The 19,455-nt window shown below is 49.6% G+C and overlaps 3 protein-coding genes, 1 long non-coding RNA gene and 1 pseudogene across 4 annotated transcripts; 2 read left to right on the plus strand and 3 right to left on the minus strand.

The window, feature by feature from the left end:
• Nucleotides 1-591: 591 nt before the first annotated feature.
• On the minus strand, nt 592-1,875 carry LOC108160496 (lipopolysaccharide-induced tumor necrosis factor-alpha factor homolog). Its single transcript, XM_017294532.2, has 3 exons — nt 1,729-1,875; nt 824-970; nt 592-762 (listed from the first exon to the last, which is right to left on the minus strand). The coding sequence occupies exons 2-3, from the start codon at nt 952-954 to the stop codon at nt 660-662; spliced, it is 234 nt and encodes a 77-aa protein (XP_017150021.1). The 5' UTR covers nt 955-970; nt 1,729-1,875; the 3' UTR covers nt 592-659.
• Nucleotides 1,876-1,950: 75 nt separating this feature from the next.
• LOC117190853 (lipopolysaccharide-induced tumor necrosis factor-alpha factor homolog) lies at nt 1,951-2,838 on the minus strand. The gene is made up of 3 exons (XM_033395880.1): nt 2,761-2,838; nt 2,354-2,669; nt 1,951-2,288 (listed from the first exon to the last, which is right to left on the minus strand). Exons 2-3 carry the CDS (start codon nt 2,665-2,667, stop codon nt 2,192-2,194), a joined length of 411 nt encoding a protein of 136 aa, XP_033251771.1. The 5' UTR covers nt 2,668-2,669; nt 2,761-2,838; the 3' UTR covers nt 1,951-2,191.
• A 7,997-nt stretch (nt 2,839-10,835) lies between these two features.
• On the minus strand, nt 10,836-11,701 carry LOC117190616. Its single transcript, XR_004473770.1, has 3 exons — nt 11,179-11,701; nt 11,046-11,115; nt 10,836-10,978 (listed from the first exon to the last, which is right to left on the minus strand). It is a non-coding gene; the product is annotated as an uncharacterized LOC117190616 (long non-coding RNA).
• A 15-nt stretch (nt 11,702-11,716) lies between these two features.
• Nucleotides 11,717-14,647, plus strand: LOC117190614 (annotated as a pseudogene).
• Nucleotides 14,648-14,783: 136 nt separating this feature from the next.
• Nucleotides 14,784-16,827, plus strand: LOC117190615 (cytosol aminopeptidase-like). Its single transcript, XM_033395665.1, has one exon. The coding sequence runs from the start codon at nt 14,923-14,925 to the stop codon at nt 16,504-16,506; it is 1,584 nt and encodes a 527-aa protein (XP_033251556.1). The 5' UTR covers nt 14,784-14,922; the 3' UTR covers nt 16,507-16,827.
• Nucleotides 16,828-19,455: the final 2,628 nt, after the last annotated feature.

A 19,455-nucleotide genomic window follows, 5' to 3' on the forward strand; every position in this document is an offset into this window, starting at 1 on the left:
CCTTCTTCACTCTGTCTTTGACATTCAGGTTCCAGCTAAGCTTCTTGTCAATTACCAACCCTAAGTAACTGGCACTGTCGCTAAAGGAGAGCCTGCATCCTTGTAGTATTGGAGGGTTGAGGGGCGGGACCTTGTATTTATTTGTGAATAGTACAAGTTCCGTTTTTGAGGGATTTACTCCCAGACCGCGCGATTCTGTCCAATCCGACAGTTGCGCTAGCTTTGTGGACATTAAGTCGCACAGTGTTTGGGGGTATTTCCCCGAGAAGATAATCGCAACGTCGTCCGCATAGGCCACGACATTGCAGCCCCCCCCTTCTAGGTCACATAGAATCTTGTTGACTGCTATGTTCCACAGAAGAGGAGACAGGACACCACCTTGCGGGGTGTAGGTTAGGAGAGTATTCAATTTTAGATATTCCCGTGATATTTTTGAAACGTTATCAACTGATGATTTTATTGTTGCGCTGTGGAACAAAATAAGCTCAATCTTACACTACAATATTTTGCTTGACATCAAAATGCTGCGTAAGAATAAATGCTTGTGCGAGGCAATGATATAGGTTAATTATACAAAAGTACTATCAAGATTTAGAAAAAGTAGCGTAGTATTCCGGCATGGCTGCTGGGGAGCAGACCAGAGAAAGCCTGGCTTCCAGTCAACGCTCGTAGGATCCAATGTAGGCATTGCAGGAGGGGCAGAAGTGTGCCGTGTTGCGAGCACATTCCGTGCAGTACAGGCAGCACGCGCAGGGAAAGAGGCTAATAGAGAATGAAGAGAATTGGGCTTAATGGATTGCGGTATTTGTTCGATCCCACTTACCAGGTCAGGCACATGATCAGCGCTATTAAGTGCGTCTTGGTCGAGGCCTTTGGCTCGGTGCGCGTTGTCACGTTCTGGTGGCAGCTGGGGCAGATCAGGTTGCTGGGCTCTGGACCGACGGGTGAGGACATGATGCTGATGATACTGCTGCAAAAAGCTCAGGCAGACCCACCTGATTATCGATTGCTGCACCGACCTTGAGTACCGTGGGGAAAACTACTGGTTCGCGTGCAAGTGGAATTGGACATGAAACATGAATTAATTTCGGAATTCCACAGAGACCCTCTATAGCACCCGGTGGAGATTATAATTGCATAGAAGCGACACATGCATACAAGTTGCGCGCGACCTTATCTCTATCAATTTCGTGTTGAAATTTACTCGAAAACTTTTCAGCGCCAGTCGACTTCCTCTGATGTCATCCATCCACTTGCCGCAAGAGACCGACCAGGGACCCTTCCATCTCCTCTGATGTCAGATGGCGGAGCAAACTCGAAAGTATGGTTTGGATGCCGTCATTCTCTTCAGTGCTCCTCATCTCCATTGCTACTCTTTCTAAGCAATCACCACGGACAAGACGGCACTAGTACCTTGCCAATTTTGTTTGCCCTCCCTCCCAAAGTCAACAAAAAAATATATTTATATTCAGACTCGGCCCGACGTTAGTATCATCATTAGGCCAAGGGTGTGTCCAGCCACAATGCTTACCGCCCTCACAATCTCTTCACATGAACAGGCAGGCCTATGCGTGTCTTGGTTCAGTTACTCCTGGCGGATCGAGGAACAATGCTTTGAATTGTGGCCGGGGCGACACCTCAAGACAAACCATACCTAATCTATTGTACAAAGCACTGAACTCTGGTTGAGATATTGACACAGATTCTAAAGGTATCGTATATACTCACAAGCTTATAGGTGTCTTATCAATCACTCAAGAAGAAATTTGCGGAATAATCCGAATTCAGTTGCCGCCAAAATGGAAATGATTTCAAATTCGCAAGTGGAAAACCGGGACCCGCACATGGCCAACACGAATGACAATCGGTAGTAGCCGGCAGAACGCCACATGTTGCAGCAGCAATGTTGCCCAGTAAAAAACAATAGAAAACGCAATTAGTTTTATGGGATTTCCCGGAATCCGCTTCGCTTGCAAAGCCTTTATTTTTTCGCTTACTGTAAGCAGAAATATGAATCTGTTTATTTCCATCTTCATCGAGTATGTTTTGTGTGGGTTATTGTATGATCAAATGTCTTTATGTATATATGTACATATGTACGTATATATGTATGTTTATGATTATGTTAGTATGCATGTACATATGTTGGTACACACACATGTCGATTGTGTGCAAATGTTCACTGGGTGCCTTAGAACGAGCCCAGGCAGGCGTTGCAGTTGGGGCAGAATTGACTGGTCTTGTAGCAGCAGTTGCAGCAGCAGGGCACGCAGACGCAGGGCCAGCACCTAACGGACAATTTATTTATTCAGCGCGATCGACGATTACTCATCATATACATATGTATACTTACAGGAAAAGGCAGAGCAGAGCTGCCAGGCAATAGGTTTTGCCCGTGGGATGGAAATCGGTGCGCACTCGTATACGGGATTTGCACTGGGGGCAGACCATGCCCTGCCCGTGGCTATCAACTACAACAGTAGTGGTGTGGTGGACCACCTGAGGATGTGCAACCTGAAGCGGTGGAACCTGGGGAGGTGGCTGCAGCGGCGGATAGTTTGCCTGTGGAGCATATTGTGGTGCATACTGATTCATTTCAGTATGCGGTGGAGCCGATGCCTCGTCCATGTAAGCCGGTGGTGATCCCAGTTTGCTGTAATCTGCCATATCTGTTCGGATAGCTTGGATGTATACTCGAAGTGTTTTCCAGAGAGCACTTTACTCGAAAGAACTGTAAAAGCTCGCAAACTGTCTACCTACTGTAAAGTGCAAGCGATAACGAAGTGTCTTCTTCTTCATGAATGCAAAACCCACTGCGGAAAAGAGCTCAAAACGTACTGAAAATAAAATCGAAAGTTGAAACGAATGCGCAGTCGTGTTCGGCTATTTGTGATATCGATAGGTCTATCGGCAGAGATGTGTGTGCTAATATATCGCTTGGGTTTCATTTTGCAGAGCTTTCAGCAACTAAAAATATAATATGTGTTACGAACCTTTGTTTTCTTCGTGGCAAGGCCGGCTAGCCAGTCATCCCAGGGCTGGGTACTTCCCAAGCCCTCAGGTCGCACAATATACCAACTAATTGGACATCTCGAACAAATTGAAACAACAAAAGTAACCGACAAAAAAAAACTGCAAACGTACTCTACTTGACAAACATCATTACAGTAACTTCCTTCAACACAGACGTGGACCAGGTCGAGGTGTCGATGTTTTTACCCCTGACGTACCCTCCCTACCTGAGATCTGAATAACAACGTTTTGGATCTCCCTGCCATGTGCAGCAGCCTTACCCTCTCGTTGCTGTGGCTCCTCTTCCCCCATATGAAACGCTTACCAATTCATTTTCTTCGTTATAATTTTCACTTCAATTTCCTACTTTTACACGGTATCATCGCTACACTAAGCCTGCCTATTCATTCCCCCTTCATCTTATCATTACGGGCGGTTAATAAATAAATAGATAAATAGGAATAATTAATATAATAAATATAAATAAGTTACATATATAAATAGATATGGACGGACTTAAATTAGGGGATTAACATATACATATAAATGGAGACGTCTAACAAAAATAAATAATGGGAGTAAATATGTTGATTGATGATTTTTTTTCTCTCCCTAAATGGTCGAGGGACCCGCACTACGTGGCCAGGATAGTTTCTTCGAGACCAGCAAACCCCACCCAGGATGGCGGAGCTGTGACCTATTCCCTATGGATTTGCCAACAAAAAGAATAAATTTGGGGTTTCTTTACTCCCCTTTGGAGCGGACTCACTCTTGTGCTTTTTGGGTCTACTTTCCGTCCCGCTGGTCAGCTCTAAAGTTCCTGGTGTTTCACTGATCTTGATCTCCTGGAATCACAGATTTATTTATCTTTTATCGGGTGATGGCCACTACTCCATCCTCATCCCACTCACTTTTTCTTTCAAAACTAAAAAATCACGTCACTTTCTCCGTCAACCGGCGCGCATTCTCCTCCGTTGCGGGAAATTTTTACTCTGACCCCCTCTTGGCTTAGCTGCTCTGTTTAATGCTCCCGGGCCGCTGATCCCATCGCTCTCTCTTCTATCGCCCTTGAACTAGGTTCAAGGGCATGGCCTGATTCGGGCTGCTGGCGGCTCTGTTTCTTTGGGGTGTGGGTGAGTTGGCTTCGGGACTCCGTTATGGGATGAAATCGGAAATCTTCTCTCATAACGGCTCCGGAGAGCGCGCGGAACTCTCACTCTCCAGGACCAGGTGGCGCCACTCCTGCTAACCGTTTCCCCTTAAATTTTGGCCTTGCCACTATGTTCGAACTTCTTTCCTCCTCACCGCTTCTATGGGATATCACCTATCGATATCTTCGCATGCAACACCTAGCGAAAATTCGAGCCGCGGAGAATTATTCGCAAACATCGAAGAGTTACACGTTTCCCTAAAACTGCTGGCCTTCCCGGACATTATGGTGCCTAGGATCTTGCAGCGCCCAACGTAGGCTTACACCCACTGATCGGATATTCCCTACGTGAGTGCGTTTCCCATGTTTCTGACTCAGTCTGAAGTTTTCGCTACAATTTTAGGTCTTTGGCGTAAAAAATCCCCACCGGCCTCACCGACAGATCCTCCAGCTCGTATGCCTTATTCCCTACTGGACGTACGACTCTGCATTTTAGGAATTTCCGGGCGAACTTGGCGTTGTAGCTTCTGCCAAAGTCGCTGAGGGTGAAGTTGCGCCTGTAGACTTCTTGGCCAGGTCTGGCGAAAAAGACTCGGGCCAGTTTGTTGTAACGCTGGCTGCTCCGCTCATACGCTTGGTGTAGGCTGCGTTTAATTTGCTCGCGAATGAGGTGTCGCTTATCCGCGGGATCTAATGCGTGCACTTCATGTTCCGTCAAAGACTGCAGCTTCCTCGCCAGCTTATAGCAGTTCCCATTCAGAAACATCTGTTGTCCAAATACATCGAAAACGGCGTTACGCCAGTGGCTTCGTGCACCGAGTCACGGATTGACAGTTCGATCTCCGGTAGGTAGATGTCCCAGTCTCTGTGATCCTTCTCCAAATGTGTCCTTATTGCAGCGAGTATCGTCCGATTTACTCTCTCGGCTGCATTGCTTTGCGGCGAGTAGACTGCTGTGCGCATGTGTCGGATCCCGAAGCCGCTGACCATGTCCATGAACGTCTTCGACAGGAACTGCTTTCCGTTGTCGGAGTGGATCACCACTGGCACCCCGAATTTGTAGAAGACCTCTTGCACCAGGAATTGAACGACGTTCGCAGCGGTCGCCTCTCTCATCGCCTTCAAGAAGGTACATTTTGAAAAGTGGTCTACGACGACGAAAATCCAGGCCTGTCCCCTTTTTGACCTGGGATACTTTCCCAGGAAGTCTATGTAGATCTTTTGGAATGGCCTCTCCGTGACCACTTTCTGACCGATCCCGACTTGGCTACGGTAATTGGGAGCTTTGGATTCCTTGCATTCGGTGCAGCTTCGGACGTATTCCCACACTTGTGCCGTCATCGCCGGCCAGTAGTAGTGCCTTTTTAACCTATGCAAGGTCTTCTTCATTCCACCGTGTCCAGCTGTGTGGTCTTCGTGGGCCTTCGCGATGAGGGTTTTCGTCAGTGACGCGGGAATCCATAATTTGCACATGGAACCTTCCACTTGGTCGTCGATTTTCGCGAAGGCCATTCGCTTGAATACCAGGTCCCCGTCTATTCGCAGGTCAGGCAATAATTCTTTGTTCCTGCAGATTTCTTCTTTCAACTCCTGGTATTCCGTTGATTTGAATTCGGTCGTCTGGAATCCGAGGATTTCCGCTGGGTCTAGGACCACCTCCTCGATGCAGCGCGATAGTGTATCCGCCACTATATTTTCGACTCCCTTGCTGTGTTCGATTTCAAAGTCGAACCTCTGCAGCCGCAATGACCATCTCGCTAGACGCCCATTCAGGTCCTTGAGTGACATTAGCCATTTAAGGCTGGCGTGGTCAGTGATTACCGTGAACGCCATCAATTCCACATATGGCCTGAATCTTTCAATCGCCAATACCGCAGCTAAGCATTCTTTCTCCGTTACCGAATAATTTATTTGATGTTTGTTCAGCTTGGAAGAAAAGAATGCCACTGGGCGCTCCGCTTTGTCATCATCCAGCTGAAAAAGCACTGCTCCCACTCAAAAATTTGAGGCGTCGCACTGGATGTAGAAATGACGTTTAAAGTCGGCATGGACTAATACAGGAGACGTGGTGAGCACCTTTTTCAGGGATTCTATGGCCGCCCTCGCTTCCGTTGGCAAGGAAAACTTTCCGCGCGGATGCTTCTTCAGAGCATCTGTTAACGGTACCGCGATGGTGGCGAAGTCCTTGATGAAGCGCCTATACCACCCTGCGGTTCCTATAAAGCTCCGTAGCTCCTTCACTGAACTCGGGATCGGGATCTTTTGTATAGCCACAACCCTATCGGGATCCATTTGGAGCGTGCCGCCTCCGATGATAAACCCCAGGTATTTCAGCGACTTAAAGCAGAATTTGGATTTTTTTTAGACCTATCGTCAAATTCGCTCTTTTCATGCACTGGGCCACCAATCGAAGATATCGCAGATGCGTCTGGAAATCCGCAGCTATCACCAAAAGATCGTCCAAATAAACGAAAACGTTTGATCTGAGCTGAGTCGGGATTACCTTATCCATCACTCTGCATAACCTCTGGGCAGCGTTACACAGACCGAAGGGCATCATCACGAATTGATACAGCGGACGGCCTGCAACTGTAAATGCGGTGCACTTCCGGCTTTCTGGGTCCAATTTAATTTGCCAGAATGCGAATTTGAGGTTGACGCTGGAAATGTAATATGTCTGGTCAATCCTGGATAGTATACCCTCGATGCTAGGAAGAGGGTAATCATCTTTTACGGTGAGCTGATTCAGTTTCCGCGCGTCCAAACAGAATCTATTTTTGTTTGGCTTTCGCACCACCGTCGTCCGATTGCTCCATGGACTATTGCTTACCTCGATCACTCCTAGTTCCAGCATTTTATCCACCTCGGTCCAGATGACCTCCTGCATTACTGGGGATTGAGGCCGATCTTTAAATGGTTCTGCGCCCTCGATCAACTGGATCCGATGCTGCTCTACCGTCGTTGTTCCTAATCCGGCATCCTCATAGGTCAGAAACTCCTTTTTTACCTTCTCCGGCTCTTCGGTTTCCGTGTCTTCCAGGGTCCAAGCTTCCACATCCATGTCCTCCTGGCGATGTTCGGCGTACTGGCTGATTTGTGACATTTGGGTCTCGCCTACTTGGGCCTCCCCGGATCTACTGGGCTCTTCTCCGAGGACTGTGGGAGCCAGCGCGAAGGATCTCCAGAAATCAGTACCCAAGTACATGGCTTGCTCTAGGTACGGGCATACGTAAAACAAGATCTCTTTATTCATTCCGTTATATCCTACGCAGAGTTTGGTATTGCCGATTATGGACCTGTCTTCTCCAGAGGCTGTCTTGATGATCGAGACATAATTGTCCATTTCCACCTCGAGGTCGGCAAGGAGTTCACGGCTGCCCTTTCCTAAGACACTAACGGATGCCCCAGTATCTAGGAGTCCAGCAATCCGATGTCCTCTTATCTGCACTTCGGCAAACACTCTGGGATCGCGTCCTGCTCCTCGTCTGACTGCCTCGGCCACCTCTTTGCGAGTCTGTCGCCTTTCCTTAATTCTGGAACGGGCCTTTTGGAGTCTACGACTGACACCGCGCATCCCCTCCAGCTGCCTGTCATCGAAGATCTGGTTTCGAATTTGTATGTATCTCCTCATCCTCTCTTCGGCCGGTATGAACTTCAAACTATTTTTAATAAATTTATTCGGGTTATTATTCTTAATTTCTATATTGATTAGTGGACCATCGTTCATTTCTTCGCGGGCTTCTGTCCCGAGCGCTGATCTCCCGCTTTCATCATGCCCGCTCGTGCGTTTCCCGAGCAATTTGGACACGTTGGAGTAAACATTTCTGGCTTTCCGCAGCGGTAACAGAATATTTTGCGTTCCTTCGCCACGCAGTCTCGGAACCCGTGGTCGACCTGGCCGCAATTCCAGCAACACAGCCTGGGTTTGTTCGCCAGGTGAGTTTCTTCTACTATCCTTGCTTCGTCTTCATCCAGAAACTCCGTTTCCGGCTCTAGCTCCTCCACTCGCTTCCCGGCTGATTGGAATTTCGGCGCAGGACGGAACGTCGACTTCTGCTCGCGTCCGCGAAAGTGGTACTCCACTTCCAGGCACTCTTCCCTCAGCTGCTCCACGTTTCGGACTCGGATCGCGTAAACGTAGCGGGCGATCTCGTCATCGAGTCCCTTCTTCAAGACTCGCACCATTTCGGACTCAACCAAAGGTGTGGTGAGTCTAGCTGCCAGCCTGCGCATCGCTCTAAAGTACTCTTCCACAGATTCGCCAGATTGTTGTCGTCGCTCATGCAAGGTGCGCCGCTCGAACTCGCCACCCACTGCTCGGAACCGGGACACCAACTCGTCCTTCAAATCCTCCATACTTCCGGAGGCCGTTCTCGGACAAATTGCCAATACCACTCCGCCGCTTGTCCTTTGACGAGATGGTGAAAGTTGTCAAGGACCTCGTCCCACGACCGTCGGTTCTGCCTACGGAGGAACGAAGTCCTGCACCGTCATCTTATTTGGGTCTCCATCTCCGTCGAAGTGGATTTCCCATTTGTCGACGCGTCCCATCTCGCTCCTCTCCAATCATCTCTCCTTTCAAATGGTGGCAGATCTGTTGGACCTCCGCCGTCTCCTGATGTCTCCCGTCTCTGCCTTCCAGCACCTGGATCCAGGTCCGCATCGCCTATTCCTCGGCGCCAGTTCTGGCTCAACCTCGCCGGCTTCCTTTAAGGCGACTGGGAATTCCATGCGTCATCGTCCTTTGACCTTTTGGGAATGCTCCCTGTGCTCGGCTTCTGCCTGAGGTGAGCTAGAGGCTGCTGATCGCCATTATTATCCTTGATTTCATTCTGGTCTCTTTCCAATCTCAGGTCTTGGATCAATTCCACGTTCTGGCGCAGAGGCGCCATCACCTCTGTTATGGCCCCCATCAGCTCCATAAAGCCGCGACGGATCGACTCCTGAAGCGTCTTACTCAGGGTATCTGCCATGCTGCCTCTCCACGTCTCCTGTGCTTGCGCTATGGCGACATTTACTCCTGAGAGAATCTCGGACGGCAGTGCGTTCGATTGGCCTGGCAAATTCCAGCTGTCGTCTCCACGCCCTCAGCGCCCTGTGTGTCACCGCCTTGCATCTGTCCTTGGAGGTTACCTGGTGGAGGAGTCCTGCGGGTCATTTTCTGCTTAGACCGCAAGTTGTACACGCTATCCTATTTATTTTTTTATTCACTACAATTATCTATTCTTCTTTCAGAACAATCGCATAAACACTACCTATTACGCTAGCTCACTGATCTTCAGCACAAAAACACTTAATACGGCAAAACAATAATAAGGGGAAAGGAACCACAACTACTACTAGGGCCACCTCCGCACATGGTGTTCTACGTCTTTTCCTGTCCAACGTCTAGAACTTTGCGAGCGCTGTTGACTAATTTTATCTTCCTTGGAAGATTAAGAGTCAAGCGCGCTCACTTCCCTACAGTCGCTGTTTCCGCCTACTTCCCTACTGAATGTTCGTTGCGGGATGTTGTAGCTGCTCCGAGTGCAACGCGTGGCCGACTTCTGTCCCACGGGCCACTCAGAACAAAAATCTCATTGAGAATCTACCCTCCGACTGCATCCAGCGGTAAGCATGGGAAGCGAAAAACAGAAATCTTTCTGTCCATATCCTAACTTCGGGTATTTCTTTTTTCTTCTTCAGGCTCTCATTTTGCACACCAGGCACCGGGCCGGTTGCTAACTGGCTTGTGGATTCTTCTCTGCCAGTGCCAAACCAAAGCCCCTCTTGAGATTTCCCGCTTCCCGTTGTCAGATAAGTGCCGAATCATCAAACACAAAAAAAAACCTTTTACTTTGTGGATTTTCTTTGCATCCTCAGATCCCTCAGCGCCGTGCTTCTGTGAGCCAACTCGTCGAGTCCCTCACAGGCCACCGGAACACCGATGGACCGCAGATTGCAAAATACCACTCGAGATCTATCTTCTCTGCTGGATATTTATACTTTCTTCGACGTCTGTGTGATTCGCATCCGTACTCTCCCTCTTTGATGGTAGAGCCAGGTCTGCGAGTCCACTTCCCTGTCTCAAGTTGGGCGCCATTATTGTTACGAACCTTTGTTTTCTTCGGGGAAAGGCCGGCTAGCCAGTTATCCCAGGGCTGGGTACTTCCCAAGCCCTCAGGTCGCACAATATACCAACTAATTGGACATCTCGAACAAATTGAAACAACAAAAGTAACCGACAAAAAAAACTGCAAACGGACTCTACTCGACAAACAACATTACAGTAACTTCCTTCAACACAGACGTGGACCAGGTCGAGGTGTCGATGTTTTTACTGATGTACCCACCCTACCTGAGATCTGAATAACAACGTTTTGGATCTCCCTGCCATGTGCAGCAGCCTTACCCTCTCGTTGCTGTGGCTCCTCTTCCCCCCATATGAAACGCTTAGCAATTCATTTTCTTCGTTATAATTTTCACTTAAATTTCCTACTTTTACACGGTATTATCGCTACACTAAGCCTGCCTATTCATTCCCCCTTCATCTTATCATTACGGGCGGTTAATAGATAAATAGATAAATAGGAATAATTAATATAATAAATATAAATAAGTTACATATAGATATAATATGGGCGGACTTAAATTAGGGGATTAACATATACATATAAATGGAGACGTCTAACAAAAATAAATAATGGGAGTAAATAAGTTGATTGATGCTTTTTTTTTCTCTCCCTAAATGGGCGAGGGACCCGCTCTACGTGGCCAGGATTCTGTCTTCGAGCCCAGCAAAAAGCAAGCCAGGATGGCGGAGCTGTGACATATTCCCTACGGATTGGCCAACAAAAAAAATAAATTTGTGGTTTCTTTACTCCCCCCTTTGGAGCGGACTCACTCTTATGCTTCTTGGGTCTCTTTCCCGTCCCGCTAGTCCTGGTTCCTGGTCTCTCACTGATCTGGATCCCCTGGAATCACGGATTTATTTATCTTTTTTTCAGGGTGATGGCCACTGAGTAGTGGCCACTCACTTTTTCTTTCAGAACAAAAAAAAATCACTAGATCACTAAGTCCGGCGCGCATGCTCCTCCGTTGCGGGAATTTCTTTCTCTGCACCCCCTCTTGGCTTAGCTGCTCTGTTTAATGCTCCCGGGCCGCTGATCCCCATCGCTCTCTCTTCTATCGCCCTTGAACTAGGTTCAAGGGCATGGCCTGATTCGGGCTGCTGGCGGCTCTCTTTTCTTTGGGGTATGGGTGAGTTGGCTTCGGGACTCCGTTATGGGATGAGATCGGAAATATTTCTCTCATAACGGCTCTGGAGAGCGCGCGGAACTCTCACTCTCCAGGACCAGGTGGCGCCACTCTTCGCTAACCTTTTCCCCTTAAATTTTGGCCTTGCCACTCTGTTTAAACTTCTTTCCTCCTCACCGCTTCTATGGGGTATCACCTATCGATATCTTCGCATGCAACAAGAATCAATAGCAGGTTATTTGCGGCCCACTTTCTTTTTATATTATGGTATTTTTGTATTTTTGTATTTTCTGACTCCTACGTGGCAACTCTTTTCGAACAGCTGTTTTTGCGACGCTCAGAAAAACGTTTTGCGGCTTTTGGTGTTTTGTGAAAATTGCTAATTTTCGCCGCGAAAATGGTAGCAAAAACCGGGAAAACCTCAAAAGCGGAACTCAATTTTGTTAGTATTACGTAGTAAATACAGTTTGACGTTTGTTTGACACTCCGTTACGGTACGGTGTTCTTTTTAGGAAGAGGAATATCTGCCCTATGAGGAGGAAATTCTGAGGAATGCCTACTCCGTGAAGCACTGGCTTCGCTACATAGATCAAAAGGCCAAGGCGCCCAATAATGGTGTGAATCTGGTGTACGAGCGCGCCCTGAAGGAGCTGCCCGGCAGCTACAAGATTTGGTACAACTATCTGCGAACGCGAAGGAAGCAGGTCCGGGGAAAGATACCCACAGATCCCATGTACGAGCAGGTGAACAACACGTTCGAACGGGCCCTCGTCTTCATGCACAAGATGCCGCGCATCTGGATCGACTATGGCGTCTTTATGACCACCCAATGCAAGGTGACCCGCACGCGGCACGTCTTCGACCGGGCGCTGAGGGCACTGCCCATCACACAGCACGGCAGGATCTGGCCGCTGTTCCTGAAGTTCGTGCAACGCTTCGACATGCCCGAGACGGCGCTGAGGGTGTACAGGCGCTATCTGAAGCTGTTTCCGGAGGATGCCGAGGAGTATGTGGAGTACCTGCAGCAGGTGGAGAAGCTGGACGAGGCGGACCAGCAGCTGGCCGACATAGTGGACGAGCATTTCGTGTCGAAGCACGGCAAGTCCAACCACCAGCTGTGGAACGAGCTGTGCGACCTCATCTCGAAGAACCCGCACAAGGTGCACTCCCTGAATGTGGACGCAATCATCAGAGGCGGCCTGCGGCGGTACACAGATCAACTCGGACACCTGTGGAACTCCCTGGCCGACTACTATGTGCGCTCGGGGCTGTTCGACCGGGCCAGGGACATCTACGAGGAGGCCATTCAAACGGTGACCACAGTGCGGGACTTTACCCAAGTTTTTGACGAGTACGCGCAGTTCGAGGAGCTGTCGTTGAACAAGCGCATGGAGGAGGTGTCCAAGAACGAGGAGGCCACCGAGGAGGACGACATCGATGTGGAGCTGCGCCTGTCGCGCTTCGAATACCTCATGGAGAGGCGTCTGCTGCTGCTGAACAGTGTCCTGCTGCGCCAGAATCCGCACAACGTTCACGAGTGGCACAAGTGACAAGTTGTCAACCTGTACGAGGACAAGCCCACGGAGATCATCAACACCTACACCGAGGTCGTGCAGACAGTCCAGCCCAAGCTGGCGTGGGAAAGCTGCACACCCTCTGGGTGGAGTTTGCCAAGTTCTACGAGTCCAATGGCCAGGTGGAGGACGCCCGCGTGGTCTTCGAGCGGGGCACCGAGGTGGAGTACGTCAAGGTGGAGGATCTGGCCGCCGTGAGGTGCGAGTGGGCGGAGATGGAGCTGCGCCAGCAGCAGTTCGAGGCAGCCCTCAAGCTGATGCAACGTGCCACGGCCATGCCCAAGCGGAAGGTGGCGTATAACGACGACTCGGAGACAGTGCAGTCGCGCCTCCACAGATCCCTGAAGGTGTGGTCCATGTACGCCGATCTGGAGGAGTCCTTTGGCACCTTCAAGACCTGCAAGGCCGTCTACGAGCGCATCATCGACCTGAAGATCTGCACGCCGCAGGTGATCATCAACTATGGCATGTTACTCGAAGAGCACAACTACTTCGAGGAGGCCTATCGGGCCTACGAGAAGGGCATTGCCCTGTTTAAGTGGCCGAATGTGTACGACATCTGGAACTCGTATCTAAGCAAGTTCCTCGCGCGCTACTGGGGCACAAAGCTGGAGCGGGCCCGCGACCTCTTCGAACAGTGCCTGGATCAGTGTCCCGCTGAGCATGCCAAGTACTTTTACCTTCTCTACGCGAAGCTGGAGGAGGAGCACGGCCTGGCCCGGCATGCCATGTCCGTCTACGATCGCGCCACGTCCGCCGTCAAGGAAGAGGAGATGTTCGACATGTACAACATATTCGTGAAGAAGGCCGCCAAGATCTACGGCCTGCCACGCACCAGGGAGATCTACGAGAAGGCCATCGAGGCTCTGCCCGAGCAGCATATGCGCCACATGTGCGTCAAATTCGCCGAGCTGGAGACGAAGCTGGTCGAGGTGGATCGAGCCAGGGCCATCTACGCCCATTGCTCACAGGTGAGTTAACATTTAACCGTTGGATCGTCAATATTCTAAGCTCTCTTCTGCTTTGTCCCAACAGGTGTGCGATCCCCGCATCACGGCGGACTTCTGGCAGACCTGGAAGGAGTTCGAGGTGCGTCATGGCAACGAGGATACGATGCGTGAAATGCTGCGGATCAAGCGTTCCGTTCAGGCCACCTACAACACTCATGTCAACATGATGGCTGCCCAGTTTGTCAACACGAACACGAATGGTGTGGCTGCCGATGCTGGTGCTGGCTCCGGACCGGATGCCATGCGGCTGCTCGAGGAGAAGGCCCGCCAGGCGGCGGCCGAGGCCAAGCAGAAGCCCGCCGAGAAGGCTGCCTCCAATATCATGTTTGTGCGCGGCGAGACCCAGGGCGGGGCCAAGGGCAAGGAAAATACAGTCGTCAATCCGGATGAGATTGATATTGGCGACAGCGAGGACGACGACGACGATGAGGAGAAGGACCTGCAGCAGCCGAGTGGAGACCAGGCCGAGGCAGGCCAGGCCACAACCAAAACCGATGACGAGGGCCTCATCATGAAGAAACTGCGCTTCGAACAAAAGGCCATACCGGCCACGGTCTTTGGCAGCCTCAAGCCGACAAATCAATCCGATTCCGATGAGGGATAAATCTTTTGTTTCTTTTGATTACGCGAAATATAAATGTATGTCTGTGGAATACTTCCCTCGATTTGAGACCTATTCTTCGGAGACCTATTCTTCGTTTTGTTCGGAAATTCATAAATTCCTCGAATCTCAGCAGGCGTTGGCAATGTTTCCCTGCCAGAGCTTGAGCCTTGGGATATCTCATTCCTTTCGAATCAGCTGTTGGAAGCACATCTATTCTCTCTATTTTTTAGATTTACATTTTTTTTATTCGGAAAAAAGCAAAATTTGTCTGGAACTGTCTGAAAAATAAGAGAACTTTCGTAACCTGTCGCGAGGGACTGTCACTATCATTAAGCGATGAAGTCTGTACGCTTGATGCACGCCCTGTGCAGGCGTGTCCAGCACACATTCCTGGCCAGACGCAGAGATGTGGAACAGCGACGGCACTACGCCGAGAAATGTGACGCGGTGATCAAAGGCGTTGTGGTGGGCGTGTACGCCAAGGAGGGCGACCGCCAGCCCAAGATGACACCATCCGGCGAGAAGTTTGACGATCGCGTCCAGGGTAAGATCACTGATCTAATACGCGAGACGGGCCTGAGTGGCCAGCTGGGAAAAGGCCGTGTCTTTATGAACGTGGATGCGGAGTTCCGTGCGGTGGCCGTGGTCGGAGAGGGACAGGAGGGGGCCGGCTTCAACGACCTGGAGATGATCGACGAGGGAATGGAGAACGCTCGCGTCGCTGCCGGCGTGGGGGCTCGTGCCCTTCAACTGCAGGGCTGCACAGATGTCTTCGTGGAGTCGATGGAGTATGCGGAGCAGGCGGCCGAGGGGAGCGCCTTGGCCGTCTGGCGCTACAACACCAACAAGCGCCGTCGGGACCGCACACTCATTTCCAAACTGGAGCTGTACGACTCTCCCGACTCGGATGCCTGGATGCGGGGCCTGTTCAAGGCCGAATCGCAGAACCTGGCCCGTCGCCTGGCCGATACGCCGGCCAATCAGATGACGCCCACAATCTTCGCCCAGTCAACGGTGGATGCCCTGTGCCCCTGCGGGGTACCCGTGGAGGTACGCAGCATGGACTGGATCGAGTCCAAGAGCTTGAACAGCTTCTTGATGGTGGCCAAGGGCAGCTGCGAGCCGCCGATCATCTTGGAAATCGCCTACTGCGGCACCGCACCCGAGGACAAGCCCATCCTCCTGCTGGGCAAGGGCATCACATTCAACAGCGGGGGCCTCTGCCTCCGTCCCAAGGACTGCTTGTCCATGTACCGCGGCTGCATGTCCGGTGCAGCCGCCTGCGTGGGCGTCATCCGAGCCGCCGCCGGCCTATCGCTGCCCCTAAACATAACGGCACTGCTGCCGCTGTGCGAGAACATGCCCTCCGGAATGGCGGCCAAGCCTGGCGACGTGGTGTCCCTCCTCAATGGAAAAACTCTCGGCTTCGTGGACGTCAGCAAGGCTGGTGTGATGGCCATGGCCGATCCCTTGCTCTACGCCCAGACGATCTACAAGCCGCGCATGGTCGTGGACATTGCTACAGTGGGCTACGCCGTCTGCCCAGCGCTGGGCGGAGCAGCAGCCGGGATTTTCAGCAATTCGAAATTCGTCTACAAGCAGTTCGAGAAGGCCGGTGCCCTTACGGGGGATCGCGTTTGGCGTCTGCCCCTGTGGCGCTACTTCAAGGAGCTGATCATGCCGAACGAGACTTTTGACATCAGCAACCGCGGAAGTGGCCCCGCCTCCAGCTGCATCGCTGCCGCCGTTCTGCACGAGCTGGTGCCGTGCGTCGACTGGGCCCACCTGGACATCCGCAACGTGGGCATGCTGACGCGCTACAATCCGCTCCCATATTTGCTGAAGGACCGCATGACTGGCCGTCCCACTCGCACCATCGTTCAGTTTCTGTTTCAGATGGCTTGCCCCGACGGCAAGTAATCTGATTATGTTCGTTACACAATTCCTTTGTTAATGTTCCGCGTTCGAAATTTGTTGTTAGTACCCCCACACACACCCCCCCCTACGCCCCCCCCCCCCCCCCACCCTCCCAACAACATTTTAACGCAAATTGCCAAGAGGTGCACACGCCAAGAGGTTACACGAACACATTTTTATTATTGTTCAATTTTAATCCAGAGTTTACAATTGAGCTTCCATGCTGATTGAAGGATGAAAAGAACCACAAAATATGCAAAAAGGTCGCCATTTTATTGTTGAGATTCATTATAAATCGAGAATATACATGACATATAGGGCAAATCTGGTCTAGGTGCAGAAAAAGAAAAACAGAAGAAAGCAGAAGCTGATGCAAAAAGAGGATTGTTGAAAAGTTGTTAAAGTTGTTGTTTGTAGCTATGTACATAAAGTTGTAAAGTTGTTGTTGGTGGCTATAAACATTAAGTTGAACAATCCAAATTCTGTGAGCCTAACAGTAGACACGGAGTTTAATAAAAGATCGGTCGTTTAAATCGGTTGGAAAATTGTGAAATTCATTGTCGCGCCGCAGCGTCGCCTTGTCCGTGCGCAGTACGTACGCAAGCAGAAAAAACACGCACAGACACGTTGTGTGTGATACACACTTATAAACAGAAAAGACAAGCACTCGTCGGGTACACAGACACAAGTCGAAAAGAGCCGCAAAATGATGCAAACACCGCCGCCGTTGCACTGGAAAGAGAGAGAAGGAAGAAGCTATACCAGGAACGTCGCGCCCGAGTGCAAACGAGATGGAAGATTTAGAAAATGCGGAAAACAATACTGATGGCAAGATTGATCAAATGATAAAGTTGCTAAGTTTGAAAGTGCTTTGCGATGAGCAACGAGCAATCCAAATGAAGATCGCTCCAGATAATTTTACAAAAGTTGTGAGCGATTGTGATGGAAAATCGGTTCCCATAGAAAAATGGTTTGAGATATTCGAAAAAAATGCCGACGCATATGAGCTTACTGAAAAGCAAAAGTATGTGCAGGCCAGAGGAAAAATGACCGGTGCAGCTAAGCTTTTCCTTGAAGCTGAATGCGTGTGCACCTATGAGGAACTCAAGAACGTATTATTGGATGAATTCACATGTAGCTATAACAGTGCAGACATTCATAAGCTGCTGCAAGAAAGAAAGAGGAAGAGTAGTGAGTCGATGCACGAGTACTTGCTGCAGATGAGAAAAATAGCAGCAGTCGGACATGGTGAACACGCGGCTGTTATAAGCCATATTGTGAACGGTCTGGACATAAGAAACGAGTATAAGTATGCCATGTATCGCTGTAAGACCTTCAGGGCCTTGAAAGAAGAGTTCGATATCTATGATCGTTTGAACATATCGGAGAAGAAGGGCAATAACGAACAGCATAAAAATTTCAAGCAGCAAAGTGGGCAAAGCGGTAAAAAAGAATATTGCTATAACTGTGGATCAGGAGAACACAAACGCAAAGACTGCAAAGCCGAAACGAAGTGTTTTAAGTGCAATCAGACTGGTCACATTTCGCGTAACTGTCCTTATGAAGGTGATAAAGTTGATAAAGTTCGCGTCATTTTGGATCGCAGTCGCATGAAAAAAATTCAAATAAACGGCATTGTTGTTGACTGTCTTGTGGATACAGGGTCAGATGTAACCATAATCAAAGAGAGTATGTTGAAGACCATGAAAAACGTTAAACTTTTGAAGTGCACAACTATGTTGCGCGGTCTGGGTCAGATATCAACAAAGCCTGTTGGATACTTTAATGCAGAAGTTACCGTGGATAAGTTGCAGACCACACAGAAGTTTTTAGTAGTCCCCAGTAGCCAGATTGATTTCGACGCACTTTTGGGGCATGATTTCATTAAAAAGTTCCGTTTCGTCGCTGATATGCAAGGATACACGTTTTTGAAGCATGACGCAGATCCTGTGCCAACAGATGAGCATGCTCTTATATATAATGTAACTGAAGAGTCATCCTTTGTAGCTCCGCCGCAATATCGAAAAGACGTTGAACAGATGATAAGAAACATTTACCAAATGCCCACAGAAGTTGCAAAGCAGTCTCCAATCCAACTGAAGATAGTTCCCGACGGAGTAATCAAGACCTTTTATCACTCACCGAGTCGTTTATCAACAGACGAAGCCAGTGCCGTAAAGAAGCAAGTCGAAGAATGGATCGAGCAAGGAATCGTGCGCAAGTCGTCTTCAAATGTAGCGAGCAGAGTTGTCGTCGTGAAGAAAAAAGATGGTACACTTAGAGTTTGCGTAGACTACAGGAAGTTAAACAGCATGGTATTGCTGGACTGCTTCCCAGTCCCGATCATGGAGGAAGTCTTGGAAAAGCTGCAGTCGGCTAAGTGGTTTACCATAATGGACCTTGAAAACGGATTTTTCCATGTGCCTATGGAAGAGCAAAGCAAGTCGTATACGGCCTTTGTTACAAAGGAGGGATTATTCGAGTTTAATAAAGCGCCTTTCGGATTCAAGAACTCGCCAGCTGCGTTCATTCGGTTCGTAAGCTATATTTTTCAAGAATTAATCAACTCTGACATTATGCAGCTTTATATGGACGACATAATTGTTTACGCCGCGTCGCCCGAGGTATGCATGAGGAAGACAAAGTTGGTCCTGGAGACAGCTGCGCAGTTTGGCCTAAAGATCAAGTGGAAGAAATGTAGCTTCATGCAGCCACGCATTAGCTTTCTGGGCCATATCATTGAGGACGGGAGAATCTGGCCCGGCAAAGAGAAGACAGCAGCTGTCAGTCGGTTTGCTACGCCCAAAGACATTAAAGCAGTTCAAGCATTTCTGGGACTCACAGGCTTTTTCAGAAAGTTCATCCCTGGCTATGCACAAGTTGCCCGGCCGCTCACGAATCTACTCAGGAAGGAAGCAGTTTTCAACATTGGCGAAGCAGAGCAACAGTCGC

This window comes from Drosophila miranda (genome assembly GCF_003369915.1).
Source record: "Drosophila miranda strain MSH22 chromosome Y unlocalized genomic scaffold, D.miranda_PacBio2.1 Contig_Y1_pilon, whole genome shotgun sequence".
NCBI classification, from domain to species: Eukaryota; Metazoa; Arthropoda; class Insecta; order Diptera; family Drosophilidae; genus Drosophila; species Drosophila miranda.

What these genes read in the sequence shown, in the direction of transcription:
- LOC108160496 (XM_017294532.2), bottom strand. Translation starts at nt 954, where the DNA reads ATGTCCTCACCCGTCGGTCCAGAGCCCAGCAACCTGATCTGCCCCAGC. An exon ending in CTGATCATGTGCCTGACCTG is followed by an intron (nt 763 to 823) that starts GTAAGTGGGATC and finishes ATTCTCTATTAG; the next exon opens with CCTCTTTCCCTGCGCGTGCT.
- LOC117190615 (XM_033395665.1), top strand. Translation starts at nt 14,923, where the DNA reads ATGAAGTCTGTACGCTTGATGCACGCCCTGTGCAGGCGTGTCCAGCAC.
- LOC117190853 (XM_033395880.1), bottom strand. Translation starts at nt 2,667, where the DNA reads ATGGCAGATTACAGCAAACTGGGATCACCACCGGCTTACATGGACGAG. An exon ending in GCTCTGCTCTGCCTTTTCCT is followed by an intron (nt 2,289 to 2,353) that starts GTAAGTATACAT and finishes ATTGTCCGTTAG; the next exon opens with GTGCTGGCCCTGCGTCTGCG.